Raw genomic sequence first — 19,587 nt, forward strand, 5'->3', positions numbered from 1 at the left:
AAGCCCCATATGGCCATCGATGTTTGCATGTTATCTAGATCACCCTTAAGAAAGATGAAGGTGTCGTCTACCAAGGCCTAACCCACCAACTATTCCTACGAAGGGACAGAGAGTCCAACCACCTTACCATTGGCCACTAGATGAGGTAGCATTGTCAAAATGGGGTGAGTGGCCAAGGCAAAGAACAAAGTACTTAGCGAGCAACCTTGCCTAACCAATTGACGAAGGGGGAAGGATGTCATGGCACCACCATTGATCAAAACTTTTGATAAGGAGTCTGTGCTGATAATATTGATAAGTGCAAATATCCTCGAACCAAAACCCATCCCTTGCATCAACTAACCCAAGAAAGACCATTCCAAATGATTGAAGGCTTTTTTCGAGTCCAACTGAACGAGCACCATTCCTTGCTTGTGTATCGAGCATAATCTATTCCCATCTGGGCATTCAAGTTGTTGTGCAAAATATTGCACCCTTTAATAAATCTATATTGGGTAGGGTGAATAATATTCGTAAGATATTCATGCAATCTATTAGCTAGGACTTATATACATAGCCCATCAAGGAGATTGGTCGCCAATGCTTCAAGACTAAGGGGAATGGCACTTAAGGAATCAATTTAATGAAACACTCCTTCCAAGAGGGCACCAATTGTCCAAATCTGTTGGTATAAGACTATCAAAGGTGCAAACAAGTGAGTGGCATAAGTCTCAAAAAACTCATTACTGATACCATCCCAACCTTGGCTCTTGACTTTAGGCAAATGCAAGAGGACATCCATGACCTCATCTTGTGTAATGTCCATATCCAAAGTATTGGCAACCTCTGACGTAACTTGATCTTTAACCAGATCACAAAATAGTGAACAAGTCGCACTGATTGCATGAGAAACAAAGGATGGCAAACCAAGCAAGTCCATGAAATAGGTTCTGCACATTTGCACAATCCCTTGCAAGACAAATCATTCCACTGTCTGAAGTGCTCTTATGAACCACATTCTTTCTAGCAAAGAAGGCATGAAGGCCGCAATAAAAGTTATGCGATTGACAATTATTATCCTACGGACCCTCTGATAGTGCAACCAGTTTGGCCTACTCGTATGATCTCTTTTGAAAAGTTTCAACAAGTTGTGCCAATCTTGTGGAGATGGAAAGAAAAAGGGAGATGTTACGGCTTTTGAGGCTTCGAACAGTCGAAAACCTTTTGTTGGGCACTTTCGTACCTTTGGGTGTCTTGCATATGCACACATTCCCCAAGTACTCAAAAAAAAGTTGGATAACAAGGCTGTCAAATGCATTTTTGTGGGATATAGTAGTGAGAGCAAAGGACACAAACTCTATGATCCAGCCTCTAAAAAGGTGTTTGTCAATAGGGATGTACTCTTTGATGAAAAATCAGAATTACCCCTTGCTGGTTTAGACACATATCAGGCTGCACTTGATGTATTTGAAGGGTTGTTGTCCATTTCATTTGGTGATTCAACTGGAGTTTCAGCAAGTGAACTTAATGTTCAGCCAGCTGTTCCATCGCAAAATGCAGAAAATCAACCATTGGTTGATCTGAATATTCAGCAAAGTGCTGAAACTGAAATTCAGCAAGAGCTTATGCATAGTCAAGAGGCAAGACAAATGCCTAGATGGTATTTACAGACCATGAAAGATAGCTATCTCAATGCACCCATGGCTGGTCATACTAGAAGGTAAGCTCCTATGCAATGGCACTAGCGAGTAGAGTGCCACTAGGCGGTGCACGGCAGGGCAAGAGGTCTCCAAGCGTCAGGCGGGTAGAAGGTGTAGGCAACACAAGAGGCAAACAGGCAAACACAAGCAGGCTGAAGGCTGGTGTGGTGAGCGTTGCCACGGGCGGGTGTGGTACAAGGGCTGTGCAGACCAAGGCTTGGCAAGCGGCATGGTCATTGGTAGGCGGGCAGGTGGTGGCAAGCAAGCAAGAGGTGTAGAGGCAGCACAGCAGGCAAATTGGCAAACACAGGCAGCACAAGCGGGCTGAAAACTGGCGTGGCGAGTATTGCCATAGGCACCGAGCGTGGGCACACGGGCTGCTGCACAGTTGGTGGGCGGCATGGTTGCTCGTAGGTGTGGTCAGAGGCGGGCATGGCAGGCGCTGACCAGAGGTAGCACAGCCAAGACAAGGGCATCACAGGCAGGGAAGCGAGGGCAAAGGCAGCCTGGCAAGCAATCTCCCAAGCAGACTAGCGAGCTACTAGATGGTGGCGCTGCTGTGGTGGACTTGGCGCAACAGCTGACGAACCCGCTGGGTACTGGCAGCTGCTTCTTGGCTGGCGGTTTGGGCAGCTTCAAACTGGAGCAGAGCTGGACTGTGTGAGAACTCCAAGAGGCTGAGCAAAGCTAAGCCCTGCTCTAATACCAAATGTGAGAGGGTGAGGAACAAAGCTCAGCTGAGAGTGCAGTAGACAGTGTGGAGAGTGAAGCACGACACCTAATGACTGAAAAAGTGTAAACTGAAAGTACAAAGTACAACCCTTAAACCTTAGGGTTGTAGGGGGTGTTCGCACCCGAACACGATAAGTACCCGTAAGTGTGTAACATAAACACATACGAAAGAAGACAATAAGTCTGGGGGAAAAAACCTCTCGTACCGAGAGTAAAAAGTGCCCCAGTGTCCTATTGAACACCAACACTCCTCTGTGAGCGTAGTCGCGTATGAAACCCAACAGAAATAGCCAAGACCAAAGATCCTCTTTCAAAACTACTAAAGCAAAGGCATTCCAATCTTGGCATTCCAAACCATCCATGAGTCCATGTCTTGAAGTTGGATGTGATGGGTCCACACATTAAAATCTCCCATGATGAATCCAAGCCTTCCAAGGGAGAGGCATACTGTCAACTGGCGCCATAAGTTGCGACGACCAAGCACATCATTAGAAGCATAAAGACCCACCAGCCATAACACTTCCCATTCATACATGATTTCCACAACTATAAATTTGCTAGATGCACCCCTCTTTATCACTACTAGTTGAAATTTCTCTCTAACAATTAGCAATACACCGGAATTGGCTCCTATTGAAACCCCAACATAAAAAAGCTTAAACCATGATAGTGTAGGATTCTCCCTGCTACTTTGTGACTCTTATGCTCCATCACACACAAAACATCCCACACATTAGAGTGTAAGACTTGCCACATAGCATGTTGCTTGCCATGTAAACAAATACCTTGTACATTCCATGTGGCGATTTTCATGATGAGATAGGGGATCAAGACTAGGGTTGCAATTGCCTCTCTATAGCTTTATTTGCCAAAATAGCAAGAACATCCTCATCTAGAAAATCTGCCAGCACAATGAAGCCATTTGTCCCATTACCACGTGCTTTGAGGTCGAGGGTTGATCCACATCCATGACTCCTTCCACAACAGGTCTTGCACATTTGCAACCTTTGCATGGATAGATTCTGATCAGCTATAGCTCTTCGGTCCCTATCCAAAGGAGGGGTAATATGCAACTTACTCCAAATGGGCAAGGCGATGCCCATACTTCAAAGGTGCGTTATGTGCCAAGCTTGGGTTACCATTTGCTTTCGGTACACAAGATTTGTGCCCTCAGCCTCTTGGTTGAGTCCGACGAAGATTCCTTTCTATTTCTTGATCGTGGATCAAGATAAGTGCTTCCTTCCGATTACGAGGAGAATGAAGTCTACAAGCTAAGGTCTCCTTCTCCCTTGACCTCTCTTCTTCTTACCTCTCAAACACAATCAAGCTTTGGCATGCTCAATTTGGCCACCTAAATTATGACTGCCTTCAAAAGGCTTCTAGGGAACAACTTGTTCGAGGTATGCCGAACATTGTGGTGAGCCAACAACCATGTGTATCTTGCATTCATGAAAAACAACATCGTGATACCATTCTCACCAAGGCTTTGAGACACACTTCAGCATCCTTGGAGCTTGTTTCTACAGATCTATGTGGACCTATGAGGACGGAGTCCCTAAAGGGGAGCTTGTATTTCATCTTGATTGTGAACGATGTTAACAAGATGATATGGACTTATTTTTTACAGCTAAAGTCCGAGGGTTTCTCCCACTTCAAGGATTGGTTACTCTTTGAGGAGAACCAATCACACTGAGAACTGACTACATTACAATCGGATAAGGGTGGACAATTTGTTTCTAATGAGCTTGGTAGGTGTTTTGTGCAAATCGTGGTATTCACCAAGAGTTTGCAACCACAAATACACCTCAAGAAAATGGCATATTGAAGCAAAGAAACCGAAGTGTGATTGAGATGGCTCACACCATTATGGAGCAAAAACACACACCTCAATGTCTTTGGCCCAAGGCTATGGCTACTGCAATCCACATCATTAATTGATCCTCCACTTCAATTGTTGGTATCACACTCTATGAGACATATTTTGGGTCTAAGCCAAATGTTTCTTATCTCATAGTTTTTGGTTGTGATGCCTATGTCCACATCCCGAATACACAACGTGATAAATTTGAGGCAACTTCTCAAAGACAGATGTTTAGGAGCTACAGCTCATAGTCTCAAGGTCACCAATTGTATGATCCCGTTAAGCAAGATGTATACACAAGTCGAGATGTTTGATTCATGGATGTTCCAACCTCAAAGGGGGGGTAAGAAGCACCATGTGCTTGTAGATCCAAGAGATAGTTGAGTGCTGACGACTGTACCTTTGAAGCCTCCACGGAATGGAGATGCTTCATCTTTGGATGAGAATACTACTCCCCCACCAACTTCCCCAATTGAGCAACCACCAATGGATGCTTTAGAGGCTTCAACAAATTGAGTGACGAAGAGAGATCTGGCCTTCTCCACGTTGGGCTCGAGACACACTGTGATTCAAGGATTGAGGGAGTTCCTGAGGAGTGGTGGCCGTAAGATGGACCACAATGACCTGGAGGAACCAAGCACATGCTACTGAGCTTGTTTGTACTAATTATTATTTGATGACCCATGCCATACAAGATAAGGAACACCTACATGAAGGAGGCTTTGCAATCACACCATTGGAAGAAGGCTATGGGGTAGGAGTTCAATGCTATTGAGCCGAACGACACTTGGTGCCTTGTGCCTCGACCTGTTTATAGAAAGGTCATTTGTGTCAACACAGAGATGGCAAGGTGCAACTCATTGCAAAGAACTTTGCAAAACAGCTAGGGGTGGATTTCCATGACATCCTTACACCAACTCGGATGGCTACCATTAGAGTGATTCTTGCCTTAGCCAACCATAGGAGATGGACAATTTATCAACTTGATGTGAAGTTTGCCTTCTTCCATGGTAATTTGAAGGAGGAGATCTATGTTGAGCAGCCTCCTAGCTTTTTCTCATCAAATGGACGAGTGTACAAATTAAAGAAGACTCTTTATGGCCTCAAACAAGCTCCACGTGCCTAGAACAAGAAGATAGACTCGTTCCTCCAAGGGAAGTTAGGGTATCAACATTCCTCTTTTGATCCCCAATTATATGTCCACACCTCAATTGGAGGGCAAGAGTGTTCAAGATGATAGATATGTGCCTTCTTTATTTCTTTTTAGGCCATGAGATTTAACAAACTCTACGCAAGATTTTCAACTCCCAACAAAAATATATGCAAGAGCTTTTGACAATGTTTGAGCTAGAAAGCTACAAACCATGCTAATTCTCTGACAACGAATGCTGCCCGCTACAAGCAGTTGATTGGGTCCTTGATTTAGCTTCTTAACACTCGGGTTGATTTGTGCTTTCTTGTAGGTCTGTTAGCCAAGTTCATGAGTGAACCCAAGATGGTACATTGGTAAGGTGCTAAGAGAATTTTGTGATTCCTCAAAGGGACCATAGATCTTGGGATTCATTATCCAGCAAGTACTGGAGATTCACCTTTGGTTCTTACAAGCTAGACACATTTAGATTGGGCCAGAGATGTTGCCCAACAAAGGTCAACAATAGGATATTGTTTTACTTTGGTTACGAGTGTTATCTCATGGAGTAATAGAAGCAACCCATTGTCGCCCTTTCTTCCATAGAGGCAGAGTATAGAGTAGCGTCTTCTACCACGTGAGACAGTATGGCTTCGAAGGTTACTAGGAGAGCTTGGCTATCCTCAAACAAGTCCTACGACACTTCATTGCAACAACAAGATTTGCATTGCTTTGGCACGAAACCCAATGTTTCATGCCAGATCAAAGCACATTGAGATTCGATACCATTTCATTTGGAAAAAGATCTTGGATGAGACCATTAATGTGGTTTACTACAATACAGAGGATAATCTTGCAAATTTGTTTTTTCAATAGCACTCCAAATCCCTTAGTCATCCCCTAAGCTAGCATTTATCAAGTTACCATTGGTGTAGCCAATTCTCTTGAAGGTACTCTTAGAGGACATTATTCATTATTCTTATCAGTCAACGAGCATTTTCAACAAGCACTCAGCAAGAGTAGTTCCATCAGGCAAGCGATGATGGCACATGACAACTAGAGGTTCAACCGCTGATTATTTTATTTATTATTGATGTAGTCAACAACCTTTTGATCAAGTCAGTCTCCTTTGCTGGCTACTTGCATTATTTTATTGTGCTTATTTTCTCCTATTCGCACCACGTTGGCAACCTGCCCTACTCACTTGCTTTTCATATGCTAGTAGAAGAGAGACGATCGGAGGAGATACATTGATAGCCCTTGTATATCTACCCTTCTCATTTCAATATTCATTGGTTGCAAATTTCTGCATTTTTATCTCTTTTCTCTCTCCATTTCTCTCACGTTTTTTTTCTTTCAATCTTGTCCATACGCTTCTGCATTCATTGCACTCTAACAACTTGTTTGCTACGGACAACAAGATGTATTGAAAATTAAAGAAGAAGAGTCAATGTTAGCAGACTAGTCAACCCGGGCTATAGCAGCCCACGGGTGATGCTCCACACACATGCCACGAAAAAGAGACCAACGAAGTGCCAGCATATGAGTTTCGGCATCCAAAATAGCCCCACCACCCAGGAGTTTGGGGGTACATGTATGCGACCACGAAATCCACAAAAAACCAGCATGCAATGAATCCTTCTTCCATATCATGAAACGAATGGGCCGGGTGAGAGCATTCAAAGTAGTAGGAGTCCAAGGCAGCAATGGTAAGAAGTATGTAAGCATTGGCAGCATAATTGTTTGAGCCACTTTGAGGCGAACATGTAAGGGCCACGCTTGCGACTTCCAATAGAGAAACTTCGCTGCTAGTTTCTGTGAAATCCACTGTAGTAGTTGTTTTGACTGAGCATCAGCACCCAAAAGGTACCCAAGATGCCTGACAATGGACCCACGGGGCACAACCTGTCCCTACCAGCCCAATGACTATAAATCGAACTCCGTACAACTGAGAAGGACCGATTTGAAAGTATTGATACGAAGACCAGAAGCCTGACCAAAGAGCGTCCAGACATCTAATGCCTTGCGAATATTGTCCTTGTCCGTACGTAAAATCATAAAATTGTCATCTGCCAAAGATTGACTAACGAAGTGCTAACCAAAAGAAAGAGACAACCCGACCAACTGAGCAGAAGCTACCATGGAGGATAACATCGACAGAACCGGATGAGTCGCCAAGGCAAAGAAGAGAGGACTCAAAGGACAACCCTGTCTCACAGAACGTGCCAGGACAAAGGGCTCTATAACACCACCATTTAGCATAACTCGCAAAGAGGCCGCCGCACAACAGAAATTCATCATCTCGAGTGTCTACCAGCAAAGAACGAACCAAAGCCAATAAGTCCTCCGCTGCGTGTCGACGCCGCCGACAAAGAGAGGCATGGTGGATCCCATACTGTTGAGCTATCCGCTGCACATTAGAGAGCAATCGTTCAAAGGAAGCAGTGCCCTCAGAGGCGAAGTCCATTAAAAATCTATCAATCAATTGCTACATATAGCCTCGAAAGAGCGAATGCTTCAAATAAGAGGAGTTGAAACGTAAAGGGAGTCTATCCAGCAGTTGCATAAAAGGTGCAATGGGTTGTGCAAGTAGCTCAAGCTGGAGAGGAAAATGGTTCGACAAGGCATATTGCTGCAAGACTGCCATTTCCAGCATCTCAGGAAGAGAATCATCATCCTGCATGATGTACATTCGGTCCAACCTCGACCATGTAGTGGCATACTGCGCCGAATGGAAAGTAAACCTTGTAGAAGAAGGGTGTAACCAGAACCATACATCTTGCTTAAGCATGTCAAGAGCAAACGCATTCCACGCCCGACTTTCCGGAGCGTCCATCACCGAATGCCCCCAAGTGGATTGTGAAGAATCAACACACATATTAAAATCCCCCATCAAAAAACCCCATCTGCCAAGTGACAAGGAGGTCTTCAAGGTATTCCAAAGATCCCGGCGGGATAAAGGATCATTCGGAGCATATAGGCCCACCAACCATAAGATTTCTCCTTCAAATAAAACTTCAACCACCACAAAGCGGCCATGTACATTATTTTTAATAAGAACCGGCTGATATTTCTCATGTACAATCATAAGCACACCAAAATAATGGCCGGCAGGTGTTCCTGCATAAAATAAGCGAAACCCATGGCAATCCACAACTTTTCCTGCTTCACCGTGACTCTTGTGCTCTACCGCACACAAGACATCCCACTGATTCTCATTCAAAATACAATCCACATGGCATGTTGCTTATGGCGAGAACAAATGCCTCACACATTCCACGTGGCTATCTTCATGTGTATCCAAAAAGAAAATCAGGAAACGAGGCACCACTTGCCTCGATTTAACCTTTTCTGCTAGAATATCAAGGACACCGTCATCCAAAAAATCAGCTAACACGGCAAAAGAGTTCTAACGGCCAGCTTTAGAGATCGACAGAATATCCACTGTCTTGGGGATGAAGCGAGGATAACGATGATCCCATGGCGTAATCACATTCCCTCGAGTATCAAAAGCCAACTTAGCAGGTGGGCCCTTTGGACTCTCGGTATAAACTTTCCAAGCAGACTGATTACGAGGAGCAAAAGGAACCATAGTACGCGCAACGTGCTCTAAAGACAGCATTTCTTTCTTGCGCATATACGTGCACATGGAATCTTGTGAAACATTAGACCCGGTAGCTGCCAGGCCAGCATCAACCTTTTTACCTTTTTTGGGACGTGCCTCTACCCAGTCATTACCAAGGGAATCCAAACCCGAAGCAAGTTGTTTACCTTTATCCAGAACTTTCTGTGTGGCTGGGGTGCATCCTGGGACGGAGTATCAAGCACCATATCTCCCATTGGCAGCGCAACTTGCTCATCATCTGAAGATGGTTTCTTCTCTGGGCATTCGACCATAAAATGCCCCAATTTTCCACACGAAAAGCAATGTCTTGCAAAGTTGCCCCATTTCAAACGAAAGTGCAAAGGATACATGCCAAAGCAATTAATACAAAGCCATGCAAGCCTTTTCCTAGCAGTGTCCCATAGCATACACAAATGGTTGCGCTTCATGGCCCTTAGGCTTGGGGGGACCAGAACAGTTCCCACAGCGGCCATGGCATCCTTTAACAATGGCCAATAGACAACCGGGCAATTTTCCACTTCAACCCACACCGGGCATTCACGTTGAAGGGGCGCTGAAAGTCCGCCATAGGGTGCCATGGCACAACATGGACCAAACGGCGATCAAAGAACAATGACACTTCAAACAGAAGCTCAGCCCGATGCACCTCAGATTTCAACAGTATCTCATAGAAGTCTCGGGGCCCAACAAAAATCTCCTCAACACACTCCCCCTGTAGTAAATGATGCAGCCACTGGCGAATGTGGGAAAGCACTGGAATCCTGCCAGTGAAGAAGAGTATAACAGCACGGTCGTAAAACACCGAAAAAGAGCGTAAGACACTTTTCGGGTCCACCATGGCTTCCAGAACATCATCAGTTCCAGAGTCACAAAATGCTGCATGATTGTGTTGAACATACTCGCCAAGCAGCGTGTTGGCAAACTCCAATAAATGCTCCCAGTTAATATCCTGCGAATCCACAGAGTCAGAGGCAACCTAAGCATACGATCGTTCCTGATGATCCATTATCTCTTCTGTCGTATGCTTGGAGCGTTTGCCCGTAGGCTGGAAGTCTAGACCAAAAGGCATCTCCTTCGTACACGAAACCATGTCCTCTGGTTCCTCTGTATCAAAATCCGGACCAAGGGTTGCCACCGTTTGGTCAATAAATGCCAAATCTAGTCCAACCATGGTGTTTCAATACATGTGCAAGTCCAATGCCACACCAAGAGCTCGCGGAAGACCGCGACAGCACAGGCCTCTCCCTCCCTCCCTCCCTCCCTCCCTCCCTCTTAGTACAGAGGCTTCTTTCTATTAGTATCACAGAATTCTTTCTATTGTGCCAGAAACCTAGAAGACTGCATGTCGGTCACTCTTAGTACAAGGGCTTCGAAGGCCAGAAGAGACGGGGGACTGACAGTGAAGTCTACACTGCAGCCGCCTGCTATACAGACAGTCGGGGTCGTCGGGCAAGAAAACGAAGCAGATTCGCAAGGTCAGGTCACAGGGTTAGGTCGCAGGGTCCAGCTGCACACAGTGTCCGATCAATCCTACACAACCCTAGGAAAAGGGATCAAGCGACGCGCAGGGCAGGGAGGCGCTCTCAGGGAACCAGGCGAACGGACGAACAGGCGACGTGACGGGGCGAATGGACATGACAAGCGAACGGATGAACAAGCGAACGGACGTGACGAGGCGCGCAGACGAACAAGCGACGTGACAAGGTGGGAGAAGTCAACGGCAGAGCGGCAGACGAACCCTGCGCACGTCCGACGACGAGTCCCATAACACGCGTCTCTCTCTCTCTCTCTCTCTCTCTCTCTCTCTCTCTCTCTCTCTCTCTCTCTCTCTCTCTCTCTCTCTCTCTCTCTCTCTCTCTCTCGTAATACATAATTGTATTAATTACAAAAATAAGTATAAGATTACACGATTACAGGATGCAAGATGGTTATAGCCCATCTTTCATAAACTCACTTTACAAGATTAAATAACTAAAAGAGCACAAAAGTCACAGAAAAAAAACAATAAAAATTGCCATATGCCAAGGAGCTAAATCCTCCCTAGGGAGAATATCAACATGTTGCGCAAGATCCAACTGCCAATGTAGAAGACCCTTGAGTTTGGCCATGTGTCCTTAGATGCCCATGATAGAGTCAAAGACAAAAGCATTCCAAGTAATCCAATTATGCCAATAGCCCCAAAATCTTAAAAAATGAAACAGGACCTTCGTATGTGACTACAATAGGGTGGGATGTTTGGCCTTGGCAAAAACCCAATCAAAAGGCCGCAACAATAGACCACAACCGCTCTCCAAATATCTATCAAAAGAGCCCAATTTTTCCTACCCAAAGAGCAAGAAGTAAATCTATGATGCAAAGATTCCTTGCTAGTTGCACAAAAAAAGCAATTGCCATTTGAGATTCAATGCCCAGAAAAAGCCAAAGCAAAGGGAAACCCCACCAATGACTATTCTCCAAAGAAAGGGCTTGCATTTGAACAGAGTCTTGTTCAACCATCCTTCCATCATTGTCATTTTCAACCAAGCCTTGAATTTATGCATGCCCCAAATTGCATAGGCCTCTCTCTTTTTTTTTTCGTAAATTGGCCTCTCCCTCCCTCCCTCCCTCTCTCTCTCTCTCTCTCTCTCTCTCTCTCTCTCTCTCTCTCTCTCTCTCTCTCTCTCTCTCTCTCTCTCTCTCTCCCTCTCTCCCCATATACCGTATATCTTTTTCACATCTTTATTTCTTACCCTCTCCAATGGCACCATTCTGCTATACTATTGATGATAAGCTTCATGGTCTTGATTACTTAACCTAGAGTATCGTTATGAAAGTATGATTTATCAGAAGTGGAGCAGCGGTGGAAGCATAAACATGTGCTGAAATAAACTGCTGAAACACAAGACAAAAAGAGAAAAGAAAAGAACACGATACAGATGAGAACTCAGATGTATGCACGGGAAATGGAATCCATATATCTGAACACGAGACAGTCGCATACAACAGTGAGTCACTGGCTGCGTGGGCACTGGCACTGGCTCCTCTCTCCACAGAGTCTGCAGATGGTGAAGATGAAGTGACTGACTGAGGAGGAGCCACTGAGTATAAATAGGCTGAAAAAGTGGGGAGCAATAATGCTGGTCGGACAGCATTTAATGCTGGCCGACTGGTGCATAAAATGCCCACTGGCATAAAATGCCACATCAGAAAAATACCTAAAATACCTAATAAAAATGCCCAGCCCAGATCAAGCTCAGACTCACACATGAGCTGACAAATACTCTGCTAACACCCTCTCAGATCATGAGTGATCTGATACAATACAATAGTACAATGAAAAGGGATCAGAAACTATACAACATAGAACCACCAAGAAGAACCATGGATACCCAAGCAGTGGGTGATCAAGCCACCATCAAGGTGCCTCGGAGAGAACCTGATATCGATGTCGATCGTACCAAACACCTGAAAATAGAGAAGATCATAGCATGTCTCTGTGTCCATCACCAATGTCTCGCAGGAGCATACAAGACCATCCTGTCAAAAATGCCTCTGAACATAGGTGACCATGGATTCCCCGCCTTTGGCCAGACCGCCAAAGTGTCCCCTCATGTGAGCTCCAGACGAAAGCCTTCCGCTCTCTATCAAATAACCAGCTCAACATGAACCTGGATGTCAATCCCAGCTCCAGGATTTAATTCCGCCAGACTGAAGTCGATGCGTCAGGGACGTCCCTCTCTGGATCCTGTGCATCTGTATAAAAATATAGATGAGGCGCGGCTGCCCCATCTAAACACCCGCTCACACTCCCTCTCTGGCACAAGAGAGTCGTGAGGGATGACCTCATCACCACCACTAGAAAGCAGCCGAGAAAGGGACCACCAAGCCCTTCCCGCGATCCGAAGAAAAGGATCCCTTCCGCGCCTTGGACTTCACCTTGGTCGGAGGATCGGAGTCGGAGTCTGATGGAGAGGACTCATCAGTAGAGTCAACATCCCGCTTCGTCTTCTGCTCCTTCCTGGAAGCCGCTAACTTCTTGCAATCCTTCCGCAAATGTCCCTTCTTGCCACAGTGGTAACACTGGGCCTTCGACTTCTTCTTCCCGTCACCCCTCTTTGAAGCTACATAAGCCTCACCTCCATAATGTGCCGGAAGCCGCCCCTGTAATCTCAAGGATGCCTCATGCTCAAGAAGCGTCGAGGTCATATGTGTAAAACTGACAGGAGTCGATGATGTCTGCGCCCGCAAAGCATTGGCCACTCCATCAAACTCCGGGGGGAGCTTGTAGAGGACCGTCCCGACAAGATGCACCTCGGGAAGAGCAGATTGCATGTGCCGAAGCTGGTCCTGTACCTGCGTAACACGAAGAAGAAAAGACTGAATAGTATCTTTCGGCTCAAACTTCATCTGCTGGAGCTGGCCACAAAGTGTGACGGCCCGCATGGTGGAAGGTGCCTCGTACATCTGCTGCAACTTCTGCCATACTTCAGGAGATGTCCTACAGGAGGTAACCGCCGGTAAGACCGCTTTAGAAATACACCGAAGCAACGCCGAGTAAGCACGGGCATCGTCCGAGTCCCATGTGAGCACCGCTTCCTCATGATTGTCCTCATCAAAGTCTACAAAAAGAGGAAAAGGACGGAGAGGACAAGGAGTAGCTCCACAGACGATGTACCATAACCGCTTCTGCACAAACCAAGCTTTCATGACAGCACTCCATGTGAGATAATCAGGTCCATATAACTTATCATCAGTGGAAGTGCACGGAGGAGCCATATGGAGAGAATAAAAAGAGAAGTAATTTAGAGAGGAAACACAACCAAAACACAAGCACAGACTACAGAAAAAGAGAGTTCACATGCAAGAGAACCCAAAATCTGATCAATAGAAAACAAAATCTGCTGCAGAAAGTCAAAAAATCAGTCGAAAACTGCCAAAAACAGCAAAAACGGCTTGAAGTAACAGTCACCCAGCCACGAGAGACGCTGAATCAGCAAAACGCAGACTGTAAACTGCAGAAAAACAGGTAGAAAACTGTCGCCAGCAGTTGCAGATGAAAAACGCAGGCAGCAGAGGGTGCCCGAGGGTGCGTAGGCAGCAGAGGGTGCGGAGATAGCAGACGATGGCAAAACTGCAAAAAACGCAAGCTGAAAACAGCCCCAAAACAGGTCGCCTGGCTGCAACAGCAGTCGTCTGATCAGCAGGGGTACAAAACAGTCCTGAAATCAGCAAGAAAACACAGCAGAAACACAAATCCTGAAAACTGATACCATGTCAGAAGTGGAGCAGCGATGGAAGCATAAACATGTGCTGAAATAAACTGCTGAAACACAAGACAAAAAGAGAAGAAAAAAACATGATACAGATGAGAACTCAGATGTATGCATGGGAAATGGAATCCATATATCTGAACACGAGACAGTCGCATACAACAGTGAGTCACTGGCTGCGTGGGCACTGGCACTGGCTCCTCTCTCCACAGAGTCTGCAGATGGTGAAGATGAAGTGACTGACTGAGGAGGAGCCACTGAGTATAAATAGGCTGAAAAAGTGGGGAGCAATAATGCTGGTCGGACAGCATTTAATGCTGGCCGACTGGTGCATAAAATGTCCACTGGCATAAAATGCCACACCAGAAAAATACCTAAAATACCTAATAAAAATGCCCAGCCCAGATCAAGCTCAGACTCACACATGAGCTGACAAATACTCTGCTAACATGATTTGTGTAGCAACGCCTATGACACAGTTTCAAGAGCTACTATACATCCCCAAATTCCAACTCCTAATAAATAAAGAGAATGAAAGTGATAAATCTATATTGAACTTTAAATGAAAGATGAATTGAATGTGGATTTATCAATCCCTACACATAGCCCGAGGCATTAACAAGGCATCGGATCAAGCTGACACATGGCAACACCAAAAGACTAAAGAGAGTCTCAAAGGTCAAAGTGTGGTCTTGATTACTTAACCTAGAGTATCGTTATGAAAGTATGATTTGTGTAGCAACGCCTATGGCACATAGTTTCAAGAGCTACTATGCATCCCCAAATTCCAACTCCTAATAAATAAAGAGAATGAAAGTGATAAATCTATATTGAACTTTAAATGAAAGATGAATTAAATGTGAATTGATCAATCCCTACACATAGCCCGAGGCATTAACAAGGCATCGGATCAAGCTGACACATGGCAACACCAAAAGACTAAAGAGAGTCTCAAAGGTCAAAGTGTGCTAAATCAGCAAGAAACAATGATGACCAGCCAATGACTCATGGTTATAGCCAAATCATGAAAATTTTGTTTGTGCTAATCAAGCATGCTAATGATCTAGCCAACCTACCATTAAATAATAAAATAATGCAATCGACATCACAAAATGTTGATCACCTCATAAATCAAGTATGGTTTCAGCTCACAAAAACTTCTCATTTCAGCTCACAAAGTTTACCCCATTTATACACCTGTTTTGAGAGTTTCATAATCAATTGCACTATCCATGTCAACTTGATTTCAAGGTTGAAAGAGTTTTATCCCATGCTAATTTGTTGCCCAAGAATTTCAATAGTGTATTGCAAACATAATGGGCATCCATGTCACTTGTGTCTAGGGCCAATCCTCCAATCTGTTAAAGGTTTAGGTTCCATCAATTCTTCTCGTACAATATAGGATTTGAATCTTTTTAGCCCCATGCTATTACAAACAAAGACAAGGAGAGACAAAGTTGTTGTACAAACTTATATTGTAATCAAGGATTCATTAAAACGTGCTAATTACATACATACCCCACATGAAAGAGAGCACATTACTATGATAAACGAGTAGAACATTATCGATTGCACTACCTTATGTTGTCTAATAGTCACAAAGTATGTGACGCAATAACTAAAGGATCGATGCATAAGATAGACTAATGCACAAAAAATTATAGGTTAGTTTTTACTTTTTAAAGGCCTTTAGTGATTTGAATTAATAATTAATTGCACCATGGTGCTTAGATGGATTGGTACATAAAAGTGCATACCAAAGCATACACAACACCCACATATAGGCTGAAGCAAGTTTTTTCTAAACATTAAATAGACAATCATGAAAAACTAGGACACAAAAACAAAATAATGAAGCATGAGGTATACAAGAATACCTGTAAAACATATTGAAGTGCTAGTTCTCGTTGACTAGAGAAAGTTCCAGAGAAGCTGCACACATCAAAACCACTTGAGTACTGACATAAAGAAAACCATATTTAAAAATGTACTTACAGCATCAATCAACAATCGTCCAAAAGACTATGAATAAACATGAACATAGAAAAGACAATACTGCAAATTTTTATACAAATACCACTATGGGACCTAACAAGATTTCTTCAATAAAGACAGCACGCTTTGTAGGATTGGAAGTTGGCAATCCAAGGGTGCACACACTACCACACACTACCTTGTTTTAAGATGAGGGATGCTTGCAAAAGTAGACCACCATACCATAATTTGCATGAAAAGAATATGAATGCACAAAGACCAAACAAATGCACCCTTTACAGAAGGTAAAAGAGGAGGCATACTCTTTGGTTTTCTGTCGAAGGCCAACAAAAGCAAGCTCCTTTGACCAATGTGCAATTAATGTCTTTGGCGCAACAACCAATGCACGCATGATCAAGCGTGATCCAAAAAGCCCAGCCAGAAATGCAGCCATCTGCATGGCACAGCAAAACCACATTTTTAGGAAGAAAAATTTTCATTCATTTGGCCCATCTCAGCTTCAATCTAGCAGAAAAGCTTGTAATTACCTGGAAATTAAGTTCATCAACTCCAATTACATGTATATTAATTAGCTGATAATGCTTAGACAATGTTATTGTCTGTTACTACAAGTCTTACAGGGGACAACTACCTGCATTGTCTTGCCAAGGCCCATATCATCGCCAAGAATCCCTCCCATGCCTTTGATATGGAGTGCCCACAGCCACTTGAGGCCCTCCCGTTGATGCGGATAAAGGACCGTCGAAAGCTTTCCAGGAAGTTTGAAAACTTTCTTCCCATCACTGAAGACTATAGCCTCAACTACTTGATTTTCCTTCTCATCTTCCAAATCCAAAACCTCAACTCCATGACCTTCCAGTGGTTGCTTTTGAAGATTTCCCTTAGTCCGTCTCCATGGTATCACAGATGTGCTTTTTGAAGACTCCTTGTGAATACCTCCATTGTCAGACAGTGATCCTCCAGGCATTTCATCCAAACTTTCGTTATCACTGAGCAAAATTGCATTATCAGCAGTCCCTGCATGAGTGTATGCATGCCAAGGATCTTTACTGAGAGCAGCATAGCAATCTACAATTTTTGTCTTGCCATTCGAAATGCCAGCTCCATCAGTGGTATGAGCATTGCTAGTTTTGGCAATGTTGAGCCTATCCAAGCCATCGATTAGATCATCCACAATACCAGATTTCCCTTCGTTCTCAATGTCACTCCAATCATCAATCTCATCTCTCGAGCTATCGGAAGCTTGAGCATGCTGCGATCCCATCTTGTGTAGCCGCCGACGCCTTGCTGCAAAGTGTGAAAGCGGTGACCCGAAACACAAATGAGTTGCAAAAAAGGTCTCTCTCCCGCCTTTTTTTTCTACTCTCTGTCACTCTGTGCCTGTGGTGCAGTAGCTCATTTCTATCTAGATATCTTACACCATTGCAAATTATTCATATGAACTTGTGTTAACGCGCTCGTTCGATAGAAGAAGGAAGGCAGAGTGACTTACACGAGGAGAAAGAAGAAGAAGAAGAGTGTCGCTGCGTGGCAGTCCCGGAAGTCGATTCACGGTCGGACCCTGTAGCGACGGCCCGGGGTTGGCTATCCGAGGCCACTGGCGTGGAGACAGCTGCAGCTGCGGCTTTGCGCTCGCGCAGCTGCGCGATGGCCTGCAGGAGCTCTGCATGAGACGATCGCTGAGGTGCACGACTGGGGCGGGACGAAGACGATAATGGTAGCTTCTCGTCTTCGGCCATCGATGCAGCACAGAGAGAGAGAGAGAGAGAGAGAAAGTTGCCGAAGGTGGGAAATTTGTAAGGGTGGCTTCGCTCTGACGATTCGGCGTCAGTGGACAATCATGGTTATTAGTGTGCATGAATGTGGCGCGTGTGATTATGCGCGTATATTTCTTTAAAAACATTTGTATTTATATGACGATGAAAAAAATATGTGTAAGGTCTTATCTCCCCCTTCCCCACTATGAGGGAAGGGAGTGTGAAGCTTGGGCAACCCATGTCTCCCCACCTCCTCCATGTAAGCCGTGCCTCGTGGAGCAACCATCGTTTTTGCCTCCCGGCGTGCAGGGTTCTCATTTTAAGCGAGGCAGTCGAGCCCCATGTTCCCAATTTGAGTCACCATGACTTCTTATGAGGAAAGGTGGGTTGTGAACCGTGTCGCCCCCATGGCGTCGTATTCTAAGATGGTTGATTGTGGATCCTTGTGAGCTCGGAACTCTTCCGTGGCGCGATCCAGCGACTCCAAGCACTAAGTTACCCTTGTGCGAGTTAGAAAAACGTGTTATGTATGCTGTGAACGAGACGCGACACGGGAGGGATATCAAGGGCATAACGGCCCGTGACATGACGCGACGCGATGCGAGTGGGTCATGTCGTGACACGACGGCATGTCGACTTGACATATCTTGCGAGTTGGCTTCTGCTGCGTGTCCAGGATGCGACGCGATGCTATGTGCCCGCGGGCCATGTTACTTGTGCAGGTTTCGTGTGCGAACCCGTGGGACCAGGTATGCACCATCACACTTGGTATCAGAGCTACCTCCTACACGACTGCTGGGGTGGTCAACATGGGTGGAGGCAAGTCGGCCAGGATTTCAAGCTATAAGTGTCCAGTAAGTCGAGACGTCAAGTCGAGCTTGTTCAAGTTACATGTGTTAAAAATGAGCCATCGTGTGAAATGAAGCAGGGTCGGGGCTGCGTGCTATCACCCACAACTTGTATAGATTTGTGAAGAGGTTGCTGAAGCTAATATGTTTGAGCCTGAATCTATGCCTAACCATGGGCGGTGAAGTGCGATGCTCATATGTGCTAAAAATGGATCTCTTGGGGCTATGAGGGCCATAATATGAGACCAAATCTTGTTGGCGGACCAAAAATGAAGGTTGACGGGTTTATGCGGATTAGAGAAAGTGCAGTTTGAGCAGATTAGAGAAAGTTGTTTAACTCTTTCTTATCACGGCTCAAGGGCGGCCTGTTTAACCTAGAATTTGTGTGAGCTGAAGATGGAGCCTGTGGGCTTAGTGTCTCGAGAGAAGACTCGTGGGCCTGGCGCGAGGATAAAGAAAGCGGGGTACAGGAGGAGGAGTAAAGGTGAAATCTTTGAAGACTCCCGGACCTAGCAGGAGTATAAAGAACACAAGCAAGGTAGAGATGATAGGGTGTATCTGATGGAGTGGATGAGCACCTACGGGCGAATTTTTAGTCTGTTGAATGAAACCCTTTATGTCGATGCCGAAGACTCCCGGACCTGGCAGGAGGATAAAGAACGCGGGCTTATGGTGAGACCACTTGATGGGGATGCGAATTGGAGATCTGTTA

General features: G+C 45.0%; 1 protein-coding gene across 1 annotated transcript in view; it reads right to left on the reverse strand.

Annotated features, from left to right (window-relative positions):
- The window catches only part of CHR24 (chromatin remodeling 24), a 39,999-nt gene extending 21,892 nt beyond the window's left edge, over positions 1-18,107 (reverse strand). The window contains exons 1-4 of the mRNA XM_087690171.1: positions 17,763-18,107; positions 16,902-17,557; positions 16,573-16,703; positions 16,153-16,207 (exon numbers count right to left, since the gene is read on the reverse strand). Of these exons, the coding sequence (XP_087546297.1) occupies positions 16,153-16,207; positions 16,573-16,703; positions 16,902-17,557; positions 17,763-18,009 (1,089 nt within the window). The 5' untranslated portion in view covers positions 18,010-18,107. The remainder of the gene's footprint in view (positions 1-16,152; positions 16,208-16,572; positions 16,704-16,901; positions 17,558-17,762) is intronic.
- Positions 18,108-19,587: the final 1,480 nt, after the last annotated feature.

The sequence above is a fragment of the Lygodium microphyllum genome, chromosome 12 (assembly GCF_053477565.2).
Source record: "Lygodium microphyllum isolate KBCC chromosome 12, Lygodium_microphyllum_v1.1.10, whole genome shotgun sequence".
In the NCBI taxonomy this organism is placed as follows: Eukaryota; Viridiplantae; Streptophyta; class Polypodiopsida; order Schizaeales; family Lygodiaceae; genus Lygodium; species Lygodium microphyllum.